The sequence below is a fragment of the Gekko japonicus genome, unplaced genomic scaffold (assembly GCF_001447785.1).
Source record: "Gekko japonicus isolate JY-2015 unplaced genomic scaffold, Gekko_japonicus_V1.1 scaffold735, whole genome shotgun sequence".
Lineage (NCBI taxonomy): Eukaryota > Metazoa > Chordata > Lepidosauria > Squamata > Gekkonidae > Gekko > Gekko japonicus.
In genome coordinates this window covers 756,633-774,556 of record NW_015177029.1, presented here as the reverse complement: position 1 = coordinate 774,556, position 17,924 = coordinate 756,633, and the positions used below count along the sequence as shown (strand labels likewise).

General features: G+C 44.0%; 1 protein-coding gene across 1 annotated transcript in view; it reads left to right on the top strand.

Annotated features, from left to right (window-relative positions):
* UBE3C (ubiquitin protein ligase E3C) overlaps positions 1 to 17,924 on the top strand; it is a 144,469-nt gene that overhangs the window by 73,153 nt on the left and 53,392 nt on the right. Inside the window, exons 3-8 of the mRNA XM_015427870.1 lie at positions 7,267 to 7,320; positions 8,688 to 8,762; positions 10,712 to 10,858; positions 15,803 to 15,918; positions 16,406 to 16,563; positions 17,528 to 17,681. Coding sequence (XP_015283356.1) covers positions 7,267 to 7,320; positions 8,688 to 8,762; positions 10,712 to 10,858; positions 15,803 to 15,918; positions 16,406 to 16,563; positions 17,528 to 17,681 — 704 coding nt within the window. The remainder of the gene's footprint in view (positions 1 to 7,266; positions 7,321 to 8,687; positions 8,763 to 10,711; positions 10,859 to 15,802; positions 15,919 to 16,405; positions 16,564 to 17,527; positions 17,682 to 17,924) is intronic.

Here is a 17,924-nt window from a genome sequence, read left to right as displayed (position 1 = left end):
CGCGCCCTGGCCGGCGGCCTCCTCAGAAGCAGGCGTGACTCAGGAAACCCGGGTGGTTCCCTCGACCCTGGTTCTCGTGGGGTTGTGCCTCTCGTGTGTGTCTATTTGCCGTATTTAAAACCCCCCCCCCCCCCAAAAGCCCAAACTTCCAACAGCCTTTCAAGGCAGAGGCCTTTCAAATCCCCTGGTGCCTTCAGACAAGTGGGCTTTTTTGTTGTTGTTGTGATGGTCAAGGGTGGTGGTGGTGGGTCGCTATCTGGAGAAGGGATTCATTGGCAGGGGTTTTGAAGAAGGCTGGGAGAAGGCCCTTCGAATACCCTGAAGAAAGCCTGCTTGCTTGTAAAGCTTCAGTGTGTTTTGCAGATGTTGTGAGGCCCCCCCCCGGGGCACCACCCCCTTGCTGGGGGGGGGGGGGTTTCTTGTAATGTTTCCTCCCACCACTTTTACCTCCCAAGAAGTTAGAATTTAAGTCAGTGGGGTCAGTGCAGGAAACAACACAGGTGGATAGGCCTCTCAGCTATGTTGGGGGAGTAGGAAAAGTTACACCGTTGGGGGGGTGGAGTTTAGGAGTGTAATCCTTATGCACAACAATTTCTGGCTAAGGAAATGTAGGGCCCAGGATGGACAAGATATTAGCTCTTCTCCTTTCTTCTAAACAAATTAATGAAAAGACCAAGCTGAATTTCTGAAGCCAATTGTATGGTAACCCAGCATCCTTCCCCCTTTAGGTGACTTTTAAGTTCCTTTTTCTTTTAAAACTTTTTAAAATCAGCATCACTGTTTGTTAAAAAGAGAGCTGTCTGTTTAGCACTGATGCAGTTCAGAGAGGCCCATCTAAAATATCTGTTCAGAGGGTGGCTGCCTCAGTTTCTTGAAATTAAAACAAAAATAGTTAGAAACAAGAGGAGAAAAACTTAAACAAGCCTGTGTCTTTTTAATTCCCTACAATGCAGTTCAGCTTTTTTGTTTTAAGTATGGTAGAAAGTGTGATTTCAAATCCGTCTTCTTTCACATGGGAGGCCTTGTGTATCTACTCAGCTTCAGCTTCCTGTCTATGCAGTGGGAGTAATAATTCCTACTTCATAGGATTGTTATGCATGAGGACAGGAATGCTCTCTCTCCCAAAACAAAGTGCCAGCCATTGCTCATTTCCTTATGTTAACCATGACCACATATGCATTTAAATTTCCCCATTATTTAATAATTAGGTTCATCAGTGGCTATTAACCACAAGGTATAGACAGGAACTCTCAGTGTGGGGCAAGGGATGCTCTTGGGGGGGGGGCAACAGTGGGAGGGCTTCTAGAGTCCTGGCCCCACTGCTGGACCTCCTGATAGCACCTGGTATTTTTGGCCACTGTGTGACAGAGTGTTAGACTGGATGGGCCATTGGCCTGATCCAACATTGGCTTATCTTATGTTCTTAGGTGAGCAAACCCCCCCCCCCCAAGAATTGTTCAGGCTGTACAGTAACAAATCTAAAACCCAATGAAATTAGACTGTAAATGCTGAAAATAATACTGTTGTTGTGGTCATGATAAGACTCTGGTATTGTGTAAGATGGATCTTTTAAATAACATCTGTCATAAATAACAGAGCACCCACTTTGCTATGTAGTGTTATTTGAGATACATTTTCATGAATCTCTTCCGCATCATAAATATATTAAGATTGTGTTCTTCTGAATTATGGAGGGACTACCTTATTTTCCTGATAAATCTGAGGCCTAAAAGCCATTCAGATCATATACATGGTACACATTGTTCTGGGTACTGAAGATAGCTCTTTTGCATGTGAAGATTTATTCCAGCGGCAGAGCATGCCCTGCTCTTCAGGAATGCATTGTAGGTGCTTTACATCTTTGAGCGTCATATTATGGATGCTAATAGTGGCACTTACAGATCATGCTTCTTCCTCCAGAAATTGGAGGGGCGGGTGGGGGGGGAATGGCATAATATATTCCATCCCTCTGCTGAAACTGCTATTGGGTTTTAAACTACAATGAAGGATTGGGAAAAGTACTTAGTAATGCAATGTGTGACTTATTAATATTTTTGAAATTAATATACTTGGATAAAGGTCCCGAATGATTCGGACTGTACATATCCTGCAGCAGTGAATCGGGCTGGAAACGACCATCCTGGTTCCTCACTTTTGCCTTATTGAATCTTAATAGGACAAGAGCAGAGGGTGTAGTGTTACAGTTTGATTATAGGACTGTACTAAGTATAGGACTGCACCTTGAGCAAGTTTGAAGTTTAGCTTATCTATTAGGAAGTGCAGTGCTTCAAGTATGATTTCAAGAAAATGAATTAAGTTGCGGTTTAACATACAATGTTAATTCTGCTGATGGGCTCACACAGGCCTTACTGCAGGGTGGGCTGGTTTTAAATTGCCATGTAAAAAAGACTGATGTTGTTGTTCTTGGGCTGGTTTTAAATTGCCGTGTACAAAAGGCTGATGTTGTTGTTGTTATTATTTTGAATCCCCCCCTCCTCACTTTTGCCTTATTGAATCTTAATAGGACAAGAGCAGAGGGTGTAGTGTTACAGTTTGATTATAGGACTGTACTAAGTATAGGACTGCACCTTGAGCAAGTTTGAAGTTTAGCTTATCTATTAGGAAGTGCAGTGCTTCAAGTATGATTTCAAGAAAATGAATTAAGTTGTGGTTTAACATACAATGTTAATTCTGCTGATGGGCTCACACAGGCCTTACTGCAGGGTGGGCTGGTTTTAAATTGCCATGTAAAAAAGACTGATATTATTATTGTTGTTGTTGGCTGGTTTTAAATTGCCATGTACAAAAGGCTGATATTGTTGTTGTTGTTGTTATTTTGGATCCCCCCCATCCCTGAGTACACAGGGCTCTGGGCGATTTACAATAAATATACAAAAGTACAGTTTAAAATCAATAATCAGTCCATCCCAAAGCTTTGCAGTCTTCCAATGGCTTTTTAAATTTGATCTGAAAACCTGCTCTGGACTGTTCTCATCTCATGGGCAGGTTAAGGAGGAGGCCAAAGCAGGCAAGATGGAAAAAGAAAAAAGAAGAAAAGAGGAGGGTGCCAGCTATGATGGGAACCGTCGCTGTCCTCAACCAAAAGCCTGGCAGAACGTCTCTGCATTACAGGCTCTGTGGAATTGTATTATATCCCGCAGGGCCCTGATGGAAGTTGGCAGAGAGTTCCACCAGGTTGGAGCAAGAGCCGAGAAGGCCCTGGCTCTGGTCGAGGACAGCTGGATGTCTTTGGGGCCAGGGATCAACAGCAGATTACTCTCAATGGAGCGTAATGCTCTCCCAGGGACATACCAGAGGAGATGGTCCCAAAGATACGCTGGTCCCAGACCGCTCAAGGCCTTAAAAGTCAATACCAGTACCTTGAATCTGACTCGGTACTCCACTGGAAGCCAGTGTAGTTGGCACAGCACAGGTTGTATATGTGCTCTACGTGGTGTTCCCATCAGGACCTGTACTGCCGCATTCTGGATCAGCTGGAGTTTCCGGGTCAGACTCAAGGGAAGGCCAGCGTAGAGTGAGTTACAGTAGTCTAATCTGGAGGTGACTGTTGCATGGATTACTGTGGCTAGGTCAGGGCGCGACAGGAAAGGGGGTAATTGCCGTGCTTGGAGTAGGTGGGAAAACGCTAGTCTGGCAATATTTGTGATCTGGGCCTCCATAGTTAAGAAGGCATCCAGGACCATGGCCCAAACTCTTGACAGACTCTGCCGGTTTTACTGGTGCTCTGTCAAGAGTGGGAAGTCTATGCCCTGGCCCTGACACACTTCCCCCCAGTCACAGAACCTCCGTCTTCATTGGATTGAGCCTCAGCCTGCTCTGTTTTAACCATCCCACCACAACCTCCAAGCCCTCGGCCAGGTTATGTGGGGCAGTATCCGGGTTGCTGTCCAGTAACAGATATAGATATATAAATCATTAATCAAGCTGCCATAAATGCACTGAAGAATTACATCTACTTGGGTAAGAAACAAAGTCCAGTTTGGTGATCCCTGTATGTATGCAGGGACACTAAGCAAAATCACTTAACTTAAATGCTAGAGCTGTGACCTGTGGATGCTTCTTTAGAAGCAATCATAGAATCACCCCCTGCTTGATGCAGGATCTAGAGTATCACTGACATGTGTATAGAAATCCCCACTGAACAACTTTGCATATTTACAGGATCAGACTGTAAGCATCCATAATATTCGAGAATCAAAGGCTTGTAGTTACTTGGTACAACAGTGTTTTCCTTTGAGGTCCAAAATAAACATTGATGGTGTTTGTTTGGTGGAATCACGGATATTTATAATTCAAGGACTGAACCCAGTAGATGGGCTCAGGAGTTTGAAGAGCATAAAATGGATGAGGTGGTACCTCCTATTTCCCAACATCCTGCTAGTTCTTGGGTCCACAGGACAGTAATAAATCCTTTCCTCTTTAAGAGCCCCTGTGCCTTTCCTACATGTCCAAGTACTAACATCCTCTTCCTGCTGGATTTTTGCAGGACAGGTCTGCAGAAGTGAGGCACCTGCAGACATCCACTGCAAGAATGCTTGAAGGGGTTGGAGATTGTTGTGACTTCAGATATTGGCTGCCGAGGAAAGCATAGTCCAGATTTGTAGACCACTGAATATAATAATATCATTTTGAGTCATATCGAGTTTAGCCTCAGGGGTTTCTAGGGGGCATGGGTTCTGGCCACTGTGTGACACAGATGTGTTACACTGGATGGACCATTGGCCTTATCCAACATGGCTTCTGTTATGTTCTTAGGTGCTGGATGCCACCAGTAGCAGATACTGAGAAGCAATAGCAGAGGATGACGGGATGTCCTGCTTACGGGCTTCCCGGAAGGGTGTCTGATCACTGGGAAACAAAATGGTAGACCAGATGGGCCTTTGGTCTGATCTGGTGGGATTGGTCTTACATGATTGGCACAGCAATTCTTCCTTATTTGAAGGATGTAGCACTGAAATCAGCAGTACTTACTTGCACATAAATGTGTTCAGGACCACAATGAAGGGTGTGAGCTTTTCTCAGGGATAAGAGAGTATGGTAGATACACTTGACTGGGTCAAATATGTTTCTTAGAGGAAATTTCCATTGAAAATTAAAACAATTCAATTGAAGCACATTTTTTGTGGTTATATCACTAGTGTAGTTGTTGCTTTGTGCATCAGTATCTGTTGGCACTGCTCTGCATGGTGTGAAACAGAGTTCAGAGCCTAATATAATATCTGCAAGTAAGCAGATTGACATACTATACAAGACTAAACATGACTCGGCATGAGCAATTGAATTACAGATCTCTATGGGATTCAGTTTGCTTCTGTGATTGGTTATTATCAGGACTGGTTTCAGCTGTTGATAGACTTTATGAAAGCCAATGAGATTTGCTTAGCTCATTTCCTTTCCTAGTGCACTGACCCCTTCTAGGAACTTGGAAGCCTCTGCAGTATCAGGCAGACTTGCAGCTGAGATGTTAAGCCTGTTTGACTGAGGTTGGATGCAGGTTCTTGCCTCCCCCGGCCTCATGGGAGGGGGCACTGCAGGCAGCCCAGCATGGCTCGGTAGGCCACAGATGGCCCATGGGCTGCACCTTGTTCACCCCTGCGTTACTCTGTTATTTTGTGGGTAATATATGGCTTTTGTTTTCTGGGTTTTGCTATGCATCGATGTGGCTACTTTTTTGTTGTGACACAAATAATTTCTTAATGTCCTGAAAAGGGACGTTAGTCATATCCAGTGCTCCCTCTAAACTGTGGAGTCTTGTAAACAAAAATTCTACTGCATGAATTAGTTTGCTCTGGAGCCCTCCTTCCTGAGCTAAGACAAAAATTGTGAGCCGGAAGCTAAAAAATGGTGAGCTTGCTCACACTAACTCAGCTTAAAGGGAACACTGGTCATATCATAGAACCTGTATGTTAAAAAAACAGATGGCATGATAAAACTTTTCAGTGTTTCCATTAAGTGTTTTGCCGGATAAACGAACGACCGGAGCCAGGAGGGTACCTGGTAGGGCTCCCCCCACCCCAGACGTACTGTGGCCATAGTTAGGGTTTCTGCATAGGTCTCTACACCATGCACCGTGTAAGCCGCTCAGAGCCCTTCGGGGGTGAGCGGGGTACAAATTGAAAGTATAAATAAATAAATAAGTTAAGGCAGTCTTATTTCCCATTGTAAATGTCTCCTGCTCCTTTGGGTGGACTAAATTAAAATAACCTGAGCGTACAAGTGTCATTGTTTTCCTGAATTCCAAGGTTGGCTAAATGTCTCTACTAGGGTGCTTTTTAAAATGTTCTCACCAGTGTGGTGTAGTGGTTAAGAGTCTGGAGGTTCAAATCCCCCACTCGTCCCATGGAAACATGCTGGGTGACCTTGGGCCAGCAACACTCTCTCAGCCTAACGTGCCCCACAGGGTTGTTGTGAGGATGAAATGGAGGAGAGGAGAATGATGTAAGGCACTTTGGGTCCCCATGGGGGAGAAAGACAGGGGGAGAGCGGAATAGAAATCAAATAAATAAGAGGAGAAGAGATTGGATTTATACCTCGCCCTTAACTACCCAAAGGTGTCTCAGAGCGGCTTACAAACTCCTTTCCCTCCCCCTCCCCGCAACAGAGACACCCTGTGAGGTAGGTGGGGCTGAGAGAGCTCTGACACAAACTGCTCTTCTTCAAGAACAGCTCTTATCAGAACTACGGCTTGCCCAAGGTCATCCAGCCTGGTGTAAGTGGAGGAGTGGAGAATCAAACCCGGTTCTCCCAGGTTAGAGTCCGTGCACTTAACCACTACACCAAACTTGGCTCTCAAATGAATATAAATGAATAAAATAAATACTTGAACTGTATAATAGTGTTCCGAAATCTCACTTGCCAGCTTGCAGATAGTGAGTATGGGCTGGATCCAACTAGCTTTTCTATGTGCATGTGCAAAGATCATGTGGATTAGGGTCTGTAGTAAGGAGGAGAATTTGGTGAGGCTCAGTTAAAAAGCTGGCTGGATCCAACCCCGTACGTTGGTGGAACTTCTGCGAAAAGTTGTCCTGCTTCATCAGCCTCATGAAATTCTTTGAAAATGCCAATAAGTGTGTTAAAGCTTCGGAGTAAAAATTATTTCATGGATTAATAACTTGTTAAAAAAGAGGGAGCAGAGGGTGGGAATAAACAGGCAGCATGCATACTAATGGGCTGCTGTGAACTAAATAGAACAATTTTGAGTGTTTTTTGTATAAAGATTACACAATACATCCTGTTCTTTTCCAGGAGGAAAAGGCATCTCTTTTGCATCGCACACAAGAGGAAAGACGGAAACGAGAGGTATGATCTAAGTAGACTTTAGTGATGTGTTTGAATTTTGTTAATTTGGGTTAGCTATAAAATGGAAGGGTTTCCTGTTACCAGCTGTCAGTACTAGCAGCTAGTTTGTTGATAACTTTAGACCATGTGCCATGCCTCAGCATATTGCAGAATTTATAAAACCAGAGAAAACATATGACTGAGTCGGTTGAGAATACAATCAGACACAGCTTTTAAAAATGAATGCCATGAAATTGCAAGCGTTGACCTCAGGCTTCAAGCACTTGCAATTATAGGTCACTAATTGATAATTATGTATTCTTGGATGAAACCTATGCCTGCAGAGTAGATGAGCACAGCTATCATTGTTCAGCTGTATGATACTGAAAATCGGTAGCTGCTTCTGGGACTAAAGTTGAATTTGTTTCTTGTAGCAACCCTCCATTTTGCGGGGTCTTTCACTAGATCACCTTTTTGCATTGGCTGCCAGGTCTCCTCATTCAGTTCCCTGTTTCTTTCTTTTCTTCCTTTGCCTATCTCCTTCCGACCTCCTCACAGATAGAGCCAGAGCAGAATATAAAAATCTGTGTTCTGCGTCAAGAAATCCAACTTTTGTTTTTAGGACAGCCACACAGATTATGCATGTTTAGCATGAGTTACTGGACCAACATTCAGGTCTCTAAAATAATTTGGTTGTTTCTGATCACGATTTGGAACAACAGCCATGTAAGTTGCACTGGAACAAAACACATGAATATTGAATGTGGGGAGGAGAATCAGCTTATTAACTAGTGGGCGAGACAGCGAGTGCTTTTGGGCATCTGTTTGGCTTGAGAGTTAGGAAATTTCATTCTTTTTAAAAAAGGACAAATTTCTTAGTGTGCCCAATTCTACAAGAAATATTTGATTATCTCAGGCGGTGGACTTGTGGCCGTGCATAGAATAGAGAGAGACCGAGAAATAACAAGTGACAGTACACCCATATCTATGTAAAGTGTGACAAATACCTTTCTTCTAAGAGCTTGTATTTACCAAAATTTAGAATTTTGTGCCTGGTGAATAAAGGCAAAGGCTGAAGAATACTTTTAAGTCTCGAAACAGGTCAACATACAGTCATCCTGACCTCAGCATTGCTTAAGCTACTGCATGGTGTCCTACAGTTGGGGCAGATTTACTGGCCAGCGTGAGCTTATGTCTGACAAACTCAGTCATTGACTGCCTGAAGTCCCACCACCTCACTGTCACTCTCTGTTACTAATGCAGAGCTTAAATAAAAGTGCTTTTGATAGTGTAATCATCTAACATATGATGGCTTTTGTTTATGAGCAGTCTGTCCTGTTGTCTGCAGTGCAGCGCGTTTTATTTAGACCTTTGCATTGTCTTCTTAGGAAGAAAGAAGGCGGCTGAAAAATGCAATAATCATCCAGTCCTTTGTGCGGGGATACAGAGACAGAAAACATCAAGTAGGCATCTTTGCATGATTAACTGTTTTTAGTGTGGAACTAAATTTTTTGTTCTGTGATCGTTATTTTTTTCCTGGTTTAAATGTGGTATTTGGGCTTGCTTTTTTTCTTTTGGAGAGGAAAAAAAGTGGGAAGGGACAGACAAGAGGTTTTTATTGTTGAAAAAATGCCACTTTTTTTACCTCTTGGGAAAATTTACAGGTGCCTATATCCCCCCCCCCTTCAGAAGGAATTGAAAGGTTACAACCCATTGGAAAAGACATTTAAATCTGAAATTTCTCTCTGTGCAAAGACTTGTGCTAGCAAAAAGTACAGTAAATATAACCATCAAAGCAAAATAACGAGTTAAAATATGTAAAATATAATTGACTGTAAAGATTCTTGTGCATGCTTCCAAACACTTCTAGGAATTGCTTAATTTTCTATTTGGATTGTAACTCCTTGTGTTACAAGGAAAGCTCTGGAGCCTGACTGCTGTGAGCAGGTTTTGGGGATGCATGGAAGAGGCTGCAGTATGAACATACCTCACACATCTTAAAACAGCTGCATGGGCTGCCAATTTGTTTCGGAGTCCAATGCAAGGTGGTTACGACCTTCAAACCCATTTCTGACCGATGACCCATGCATCTAAGGGATTGCCTTCTCCCAGATGTTGCCATGTGGCAACAACGGTCTTCAGGCTGCCACCGATGGGCTTTCCCCTTTCTTCAGGGGCCCCACGTGGCATCCCCCAGAACCCATGCCTTTTCCGTAGCAGTTCCCACTTTGTGGAATGGTAACTCCCTGAGTAGGTGAGGGCAGTGCTGTATTTAGAAATCTTAAGAAGGCACTGCAAGGCCACTTTATTTGCTGGGGCTTTTAACAGGGTATAAACATCTGGCGTCTTTTGAAGGCAAGGGGTGTATCTGAGTATTTGTTCCATTGGTTTTAAACTGCAGTGTTTTAAGTGTGACTTGTAAGCTGCCTTAAGTGCTGAGAAAAAGTGAGGTATAACTAATTTAAATAAATTCATACATAAAGCAGTAGAAACCTGCATGGACATGTGGAATTGCACATGCACACGGTCCTTTGGATTCTTGCCTCAGCAAAGAGGACTGGAATTGCAGAACTGTACACAGTGTTTTAATTGGCAGTGACGTTTCTTTATGTGGATGCTAGCAGTATCTCAGGAGATTTGTCCACTGTCAGCTTTAGTATGGTAACGTATGTTAACAGGACAAAATAAATGAGATGGGTAGCTGGGTTAGCAGAACAAAATTTGAGTCCAAAATCTGAGTCCCAAATATGAGACCAACAAAACTTCCCATCGTATGAGCTTTCACGAGTCAAAGCTAACTTCATCAGAGACTTTAATATAATAAGTAGTGCAGTAAAATATAAATCCATCAGAAAGTACTTTTGTGTCCATTGATTTTAACTTGAATTCATTCTGACTTTAAAAATGAGTTGTAATTCTGCACTTTAACATGTGGACAGTCTCTCTTTCCCCTGGATTAGTGGAAGCTGATATGTACCTGGTGATTGCAATACTGGGTATTATTAATTATACTTTTATGACTGGACAGGCCATAACTCTGAATTAATGAATTTTTGCACATGGTACTGCTGCTATATTTCATTTCATTGCAACATTTGTTCACTGTTATGCAACACAGACTATTTTAACATTGATGTGAGTTTGTAGTGGTTATAACAACCAAACTATCATTGAGTCCTTCACAGGGGAAAAAATGGGTCAAAACTTTGCAGATGTTACAAACTGTAGTCAGTGACCTCAATGCTGACGAAACAGTACGAGGCTGCAATTCAAAGTCTTACACGACTGTTCATTATTTAGCTTTTCAATTAAGATTGCAATTCAGAATTAATATATTGAAATCCTGCCTGTGTATGATAATGTTTGATTTAAAAAAGTTTAATTATCTTTAATTCATTCTTGAATTTTAAAGTATTCCAGTCAGAGGAGTGAATTTGATCGCTATGCTAATTTAGCACAATCCGGAGGAAGTTTCTCCACTGCCAATGGAGCAAATCTGACCCTTTTAGTTCGGCAACTTCTGTTTTTCTATAGACATAATGAGGATTCCAAGCGTTTGGTAAGTACTGAACTTTCATTAAGGAGATTGCTTTAAGCTTTTTGCATTTAAAAAACTAATTTAATTTTGAATTGCTTTAGTTACATACTTCTGGTCAACTTTTTGCCTGTTCTTTAACTAAGGGTGTTAAATCCAAAGTTGTATGCTATTACTTCTGCTTTCTCAAGAATAGCTTTTGTCTGCCCCCAGCCCCTAAAGGCTCCCCCGAGGACCGGGAGCAGGGCCTCTGGAGAAGCATCCCATAAGGCACCAGGGCTGCTTCCCAATGGGGGGAAGAAAAATCTCTCTTCTCCTATAGAAGCATTTCTCACAGGAGAATTGATTTGACCCGGTGTTTGGGGCTAGGGAATGTATTTTGCCCTGCAGTCTGAGCTGCAAATGGATTTTCAGGCAGTCTAGTAAAGTGGGTGTCATTTGGCAGTAGAGGCTGTAGGTTGCAGCAGGCACCTGCTCGGTGAGACGAAGGAATTTCGGAAATGGGAATGTTATGCTGGGGAGAGGGAACGAGATTATATACTGAGGAATGAAGATGATTTCCTTGAGAGCCAGATATGAATGTTCTGATAAAAAACATTCCTCTCATGAAATAATGTATGTGAGGACGAGTTGTGGCTCTGTGGAAGAGCACCTGCTGGGCATGCAGAAGGTCCCAGGTTCAGCCATTGCAATCTACAGTTAGAAATTTTAGTCATTAGGTGATAAGACTCTGGAGAACTGCTGCTGGTCAGAGTAGGCAATACTGACCTTGATAGACAGTGGGTTGAGTCAGCACAAGGCAGCTTCAGGGGAAGCTTCGCTTCAAGGTTTTGACCTTCAAAGCCTTATACGGCCTGGGACCAACATATCTAAGGGACTGCCTCTTCCCATATACGCCCCGAAGAGCGTTATGCTTGAAAGATCAACCTCTCCCGGTGGTCCCTGGCCTGAAGGATGCCCATCTTGCCTCAACCGGGGCCAGGGCTTTCTCTGTCCTGGCCCCAGTCTGGTGGAACATGCTCCCTGTTGAGACCAGGGCCCTGCAGGATCTCCTTCAATTCCTCAGGGCCTGCAAGATGGAGCTGTTCCGCCAGGCATTTGGTTGAGGTGGTGTGTGCCCATTTATGGCCCTCCCTGAGGTTGTTGTCACCGGTCTGTCACCTGTCTACTGACCACCGACAACTGGCCTTTAACTCATTGTACCATCAGGCCAGAACTTTATAGCCAACTGACACTGTTCCAAGCTGTACCCATTGGTTTAATTCTTATAATGTTTTATTGTGTTTTTCTAATGTTTAATGTTTTAAACTGAAATTGTATTTATTCTAATTATGTTACCCGCCCTGAGCCCGCCTGTGGGATGGGTGAGATATAAATGCAAATCTCTCCCTGTAATAATTGAGTTTTCGTCCTGCAACGTTTGATGCGACATACTTCTGGTCAACTTTTTGCCTGTTCTTTAACTAAGGGTGTTAAATCCAAAGTTGTATGCTATTACTTCTGCTTTCTCAAGAATAGCTTTTGTCTGCCCCCAGCCCCTAAAGGCTCCCCCGAGGACCGGGAGCAGGGCCTCTGGAGAAGCATCCCATAAGGCACCAGGGCTGCTTCCCAATGGGGGGAAGAAAAATCTCTCTTCTCCTATAGAAGCATTTCTCACAGGAGAATTGATTTGACCCGGTGTTTGGGGCTAGGGAATGTATTTTGCCCTGCAGTCTGAGCTGCAAATGGATTTTCAGGCAGTCTAGTAAAGTGGGTGTCATTTGGCAGTAGAGGCTGTAGGTTGCAGCAGGCACCTGCTCGGTGAGACGAAGGAATTTCGGAAATGGGAATGTTATGCTGGGGAGAGGGAACGAGATTATATACTGAGGAATGAAGATGATTTCCTTGAGAGCCAGATATGAATGTTCTGATAAAAAACATTCCTCTCATGAAATAATGTATGTGAGGACGAGTTGTGGCTCTGTGGAAGAGCACCTGCTGGGCACGCAGAAGGTCCCAGGTTCAGCCATTGCAATCTACAGTTAGAAATTTTAGTCATTAGGTGATAAGACTCTGGAGAACTGCTGCTGGTCAGAGTAGGCAATACTGACCTTGATAGACAGTGGGTTGACTCAGCACAAGGCAGCTTCAGGGGAAGCTTCGCTTCAAGGTTTTGACCTTCAAAGCCTTATACGGCCTGGGACCAACATATCTAAGGGACTGCCTCTTCCCATATACGCCCCGAAGAGCGTTATGCTTGAAAGATCAACCTCTCCCGGTGGTCCCTGGCCTGAAGGATGCCCATCTTGCCTCAACCGGGGCCAGGGCTTTCTCTGTCCTGGCCCCAGTCTGGTGGAACATGCTCCCTGTTGAGACCAGGGCCCTGCAGGATCTCCTTCAATTCCTCAGGGCCTGCAAGATGGAGCTGTTCCGCCAGGCATTTGGTTGAGGTGGTGTGTGCCCATTTATGGCCCTCCCTGAGGTTGAGTTGCCGTTTCCCTCACCCCATTTTTGCTGATCCCCCCCCCACGCTGATGTCTGGCCCCGGGGCCCTGCTGGCCCCGCGAAAACTGCTGCTGTGTCCGCCACCGCAGCCAGCACCCGCACTGGGCCTGCTGCCGTTGCTGCCAAGCCGTGCGCCCGCATCACCAGCCACCGCCATAGCCTCCAGCAGTCCTGCGGGTACATCGCCTGCTGCTGCCCATGGCCTGCTTCGCCGTGAGGGGGGAGGGCAGCAACGGGCCCAACCGTGCCGCTTCTCCCGCCCACCCGGCTTCACAGGCTTTCGGGGGAGCAGGTGAGGGGCGGCGGTGTTGGCGCTGAGCCAGCCACCGCGGGCCCGTTTTCCCTGCTCCACCCCCCTTCACAGGCTTTCGGGGGGGCAGGCGAGGGGTGGTGGCGCTCATCCAATCATTTAGCCCACCAACCAGCTAACCAATCATCCATCCATCCATCCTATCCATCTATCCATCTATCCATCTATCCATCTATCTATCTACCACCCACCCACCCAACCTACCCTTCTAGGGCTCGTTGTCTTCATCCACAACGGGCTTTGCTCCCTAGTAATAAATAAATAAATGCTCATAGAAACTCACTGAGAAGAATTTGTTTGGCATTACATGCAAAACTCAGGCAGCATTAAATTGTGGAACTTATCTCTGTCCCACCTCTCTTCCAAATTTTTGAATTTTTTTTTTCTTCTGTAGAAAACTGTGCAAAAATAACTTTGTCCTACTGTTCAAGCTTTGCATAGATGGATTTGGCATTGCTTCATTATGGATAAAGTACACATTTATCTACTGTAACGCACTCTACATGGGGCTGCCTCTGTCGCAAATCCAGAAGCTGCAGCTGGTGCAGAATCCTGCGGCCAGGCTGTCGGTGCTCCCTCCCTCCCTAGGTGGGAGCACACCCGACTTGTGCTGAAAGTGCTGCACTGGCTGCCTATATCATACCGGATTCGCTTCAGAGTGCTGGTGCTTACCTTTAAAGCCCTACATGGCCAGGGTCCGACATACATGAGAGACCGCATTTTCCCACATATTCCCCAAAGAGCACTTCGGTCGGGGTCACAACACTGGCTGGTGACCCCGGGCCCCAAGGAGGCCAGGCTTGCGGCAACGAGGGCCAGGTCCTTTTCAGTGGCGACTCCTATCTGGTGGAATGAGCTCCCGGAGGAGATCAGGACCCTGCGGGACTTTTTGCAGTTCCGCAGGGCCTGTAAGATGGAGCTCTTCCGCCAGGCTTTTGAGTAGGAGCCATCACCGCCACTACCACCACCGCTCCAGTACAGAGCGATACCGCTGGAGGGCCAGGTAACATCTATCTACGGCCCTAGCTCTCCCTTTTTGTTATGCAAGATGTTGGGAGTTTTAAAAGAAAAATTAGCATCTGATGGAATTGAATTTTACATTGTTTTATCTATTTTATATACTGTATGCACTTTGTGCCTTGTGTAAGCTGCCCTGAGCGGGGCATAAATACAATAAGCGGGGGGAGGGCGGGGTATAAATACAATGAAATAAATAAAATAAAATAAATTACCTAAGAACTTGGCCTAACTGAAGGCCATGTTTGGTACACCTTTCTTATATTACAGACATGGCATGTGACAGCTACTTTGCTTCTTGATAATTGCAGAGTATCTGCACATACTGAATTTTGTGGGGGGGCGTACTTAAGTTCACCATTTATTGTGTGTGCGCGTGACTTGACATTACAGTTATTATAGGATTATGTTACAGGGTGATGGATAACTGCACCATCATTGCACAGAAGATAAATGACTTCACTGACCAAGTCCTGTTCATGGTGTTTCTTGGGTACCCCTGCTCTCAGGAATGAACTACCTTCTAGTTGTGTTCAGGATTGCCCCAGGTTTGCTTGGACTTGTGTGGAACTGGGCAGTACTTTCATTGTATCTAGGGATGGCTAGGCAGCACTGCAATTCCTGTCGCCCCTGAAAGTAAATTCTTGAGGACTTGTATCACAAGCATCACAAGGAAATCCTCCCCATAATGGGTTGAATACAAGAGGAGAGGATAATTGCTTTGGCACAAAATAGAGGGTGATCTCTGAAAGTTAGGACATTAGCTAGGAAGCTTTAAATCTAGTCTTTTGCTGCAGGTTACTAGTACGTGCTTTGTTTAGGCACATGCAGTGCCATGATCTTTGAAGACATTGGTTTGGTTCCTGTTTTATGTGTGTTTGTAAGATACCTTTATCTCCGGGGGGGGCAGGGGAGTTATTTCCACAGCTCAGGCTGTGGACCCTCAGGCTGTCCATGTTATAAAGAGACTGTGTCTTTCTCAGTGGCTGTGGAAAGTGGCACATCTCCATGGGAGGGAAAAGGGGCGCTTCTGTTGCTGTTTAACTGTATTAGATTTAGCATTAAATCTATCACTGCCTGGATCACATGCAAAAATACACCATTGATCTTTTTGAACAGCATTTTAAAGAATAACTCTGAATTTGCTTTTCCCCCAGATATGGATTTGTCAGAATTTGATTAAGCAGAATTCTCAGTTTGTGAAGCAGCTTGATGGCCCTGACAAACTTACATGCCTGTTCCAGATCAAAAGGCTACTGGGGCTCTGTTGCAGGTAGAATAAAGCGTGTTCTTTTCATACTTGATTGGATCACTTAACCTTGTGCATCTGTGTTATACACGTTGACTACCAAGCTTGGAGTACTTCACTCCACTCAGCTATGTAGGCAATTGCAAAACATCATGGAGTGAGTTGGGTTTAACCTTTCATACCCACCCAAGTGCTGGTACTAATGAGAGAACATTTGTGCTGTAGTAGAGTGGGCTATGACTCTGGGACCAAAGTTCAAATCCCTGTCTGTAATGAGCCTTACTAGATGACCATGGGCCAATCAGTCTGAACCTGACTTAACTCATAGGGTACTTGTGAGGATTAAAAACCCCTGCAATCAGAGACGGAAATGTTTTCACAAACAGGATTGTGCTTTGTGACCATCCTTCTTCAGTGGCCATTTTACATTTTCTTCTTAGAAGTATAACCCTTTTCCATTAGGAGGGAAGGTTTCTGTACCTTTTGAATGATGCATTTTCTTCTCTCTCAGGTTGCTGCAAAACTGCAATGACGACAGTTTGAATGTTGCACTTCCTATGCGAATGCTTGAAGTATTTTCTTCTGAGAATACCTATTTGCCTGTTTTACAAGATGCTCACTATGTGGCATCCATCATTGAACAAATCTTGCACTACGTGATTCAAAAAGGTTTGTGCAATTATTGGCTTTCAAATTTACACTAACTTCAGGTTATCTTAACAGCTGCCAGAAGTTTCTGAGCTACATTTTGCCTGTAAAGCAGAATTTAAGGGAAGTCTTTCAACATGCTGCATTATAAGAAAAGGTTATATGTTAACTTTTGGTAGACTGTTGTGTCTTGTATGTTATTAAAATGATGTTCACAAGCCTCCTGGTATTTCATATCTCATCTATACATTTGTTGTTGCAGAATTTGAAACGATAAGTTTCTTTGTTGTTATGAAATGGAGTGTCAGTTCAAGTTCGATGGACAGTCTTAAACTTTATAGTTGCTCTGAAGAGCGAATACTTTAAAGTAGCACCATTTTGTATATGTGAATCAAACTAATTCTGGATGTGATTGATCAAATTAGAAGGCAGTTTGTATTTGTTGCTGATTTTCAAGTTTATTCATATGCTACTTGCATTATAGGCCCTATTCAGACATCAGGAACAAATAAAGATTTGTTTGTTTGGGCATGAACCTGGCTTGTGCTTCTTCCCTTCTCTCCTTTCACACAGAGTGCAGTTGAAGAGTTTCAGAACTCGTCAGTCAAAAGTCTAATTTGTTTTAACCTCTGAATGTTGTTATCTGACAAACTGGAGTTTTTTCCTTCCCCATAAACCAGGATTCTAATCCAGCTCTTCCTGTGTGGGTATATGTGGTAGAGGGAGTGTATGCATGACAACAAGCCAGGGTTGTGCCCTTTGTGAAAAACCTGCTTTTTAAAAATGTCTGAGTGTACCCATAGTGACCTCTACGCCCTTATGTTAAATACTTCTTTTTGGTCTGTCAAATGTCAGATGACTCAGTTATTTTCCTGCATCAGTCTTCCATAGCTAACTCTGTAACACATTAAAGTGCTTACTGTCATTAACAAATTAATTTTGACTTATAATAGTTATCTGTGTTCAAACTTCATTTTTCTTTCAGGATACTACAGGTCTCTTTATCTGCTAATAAATTACAAGCTTCCATCCAGTATCGAGTATACTGATGTCTCTCGGGTTCCTATCGCAAAAATACTGCTAGAGAATGTTCTGAAGCCATTGCACTTTAATTATAGCTCCTGTCCAGAAGATGCCAGGTAAGCACGTGGCACCTTTTCAGTCTTTGTGGACTGCGTTCTGCATCTTTGCCTGTGTGTTTAGTGTTGGATTCTTCTTTCTATAGTAATGTACAAATTGGCAGTAGTGGTTAAAAGAGAGTGAATACACAGGTCTGTATCCAACCCTTCGGCGGACAAAGCAAGTACACAGAATGGATCTTTGCTGCTTTCCCCTTCCTACTGCACATGCCTGCATTCTTGGAAAGGTGAATTTGGGGTCAG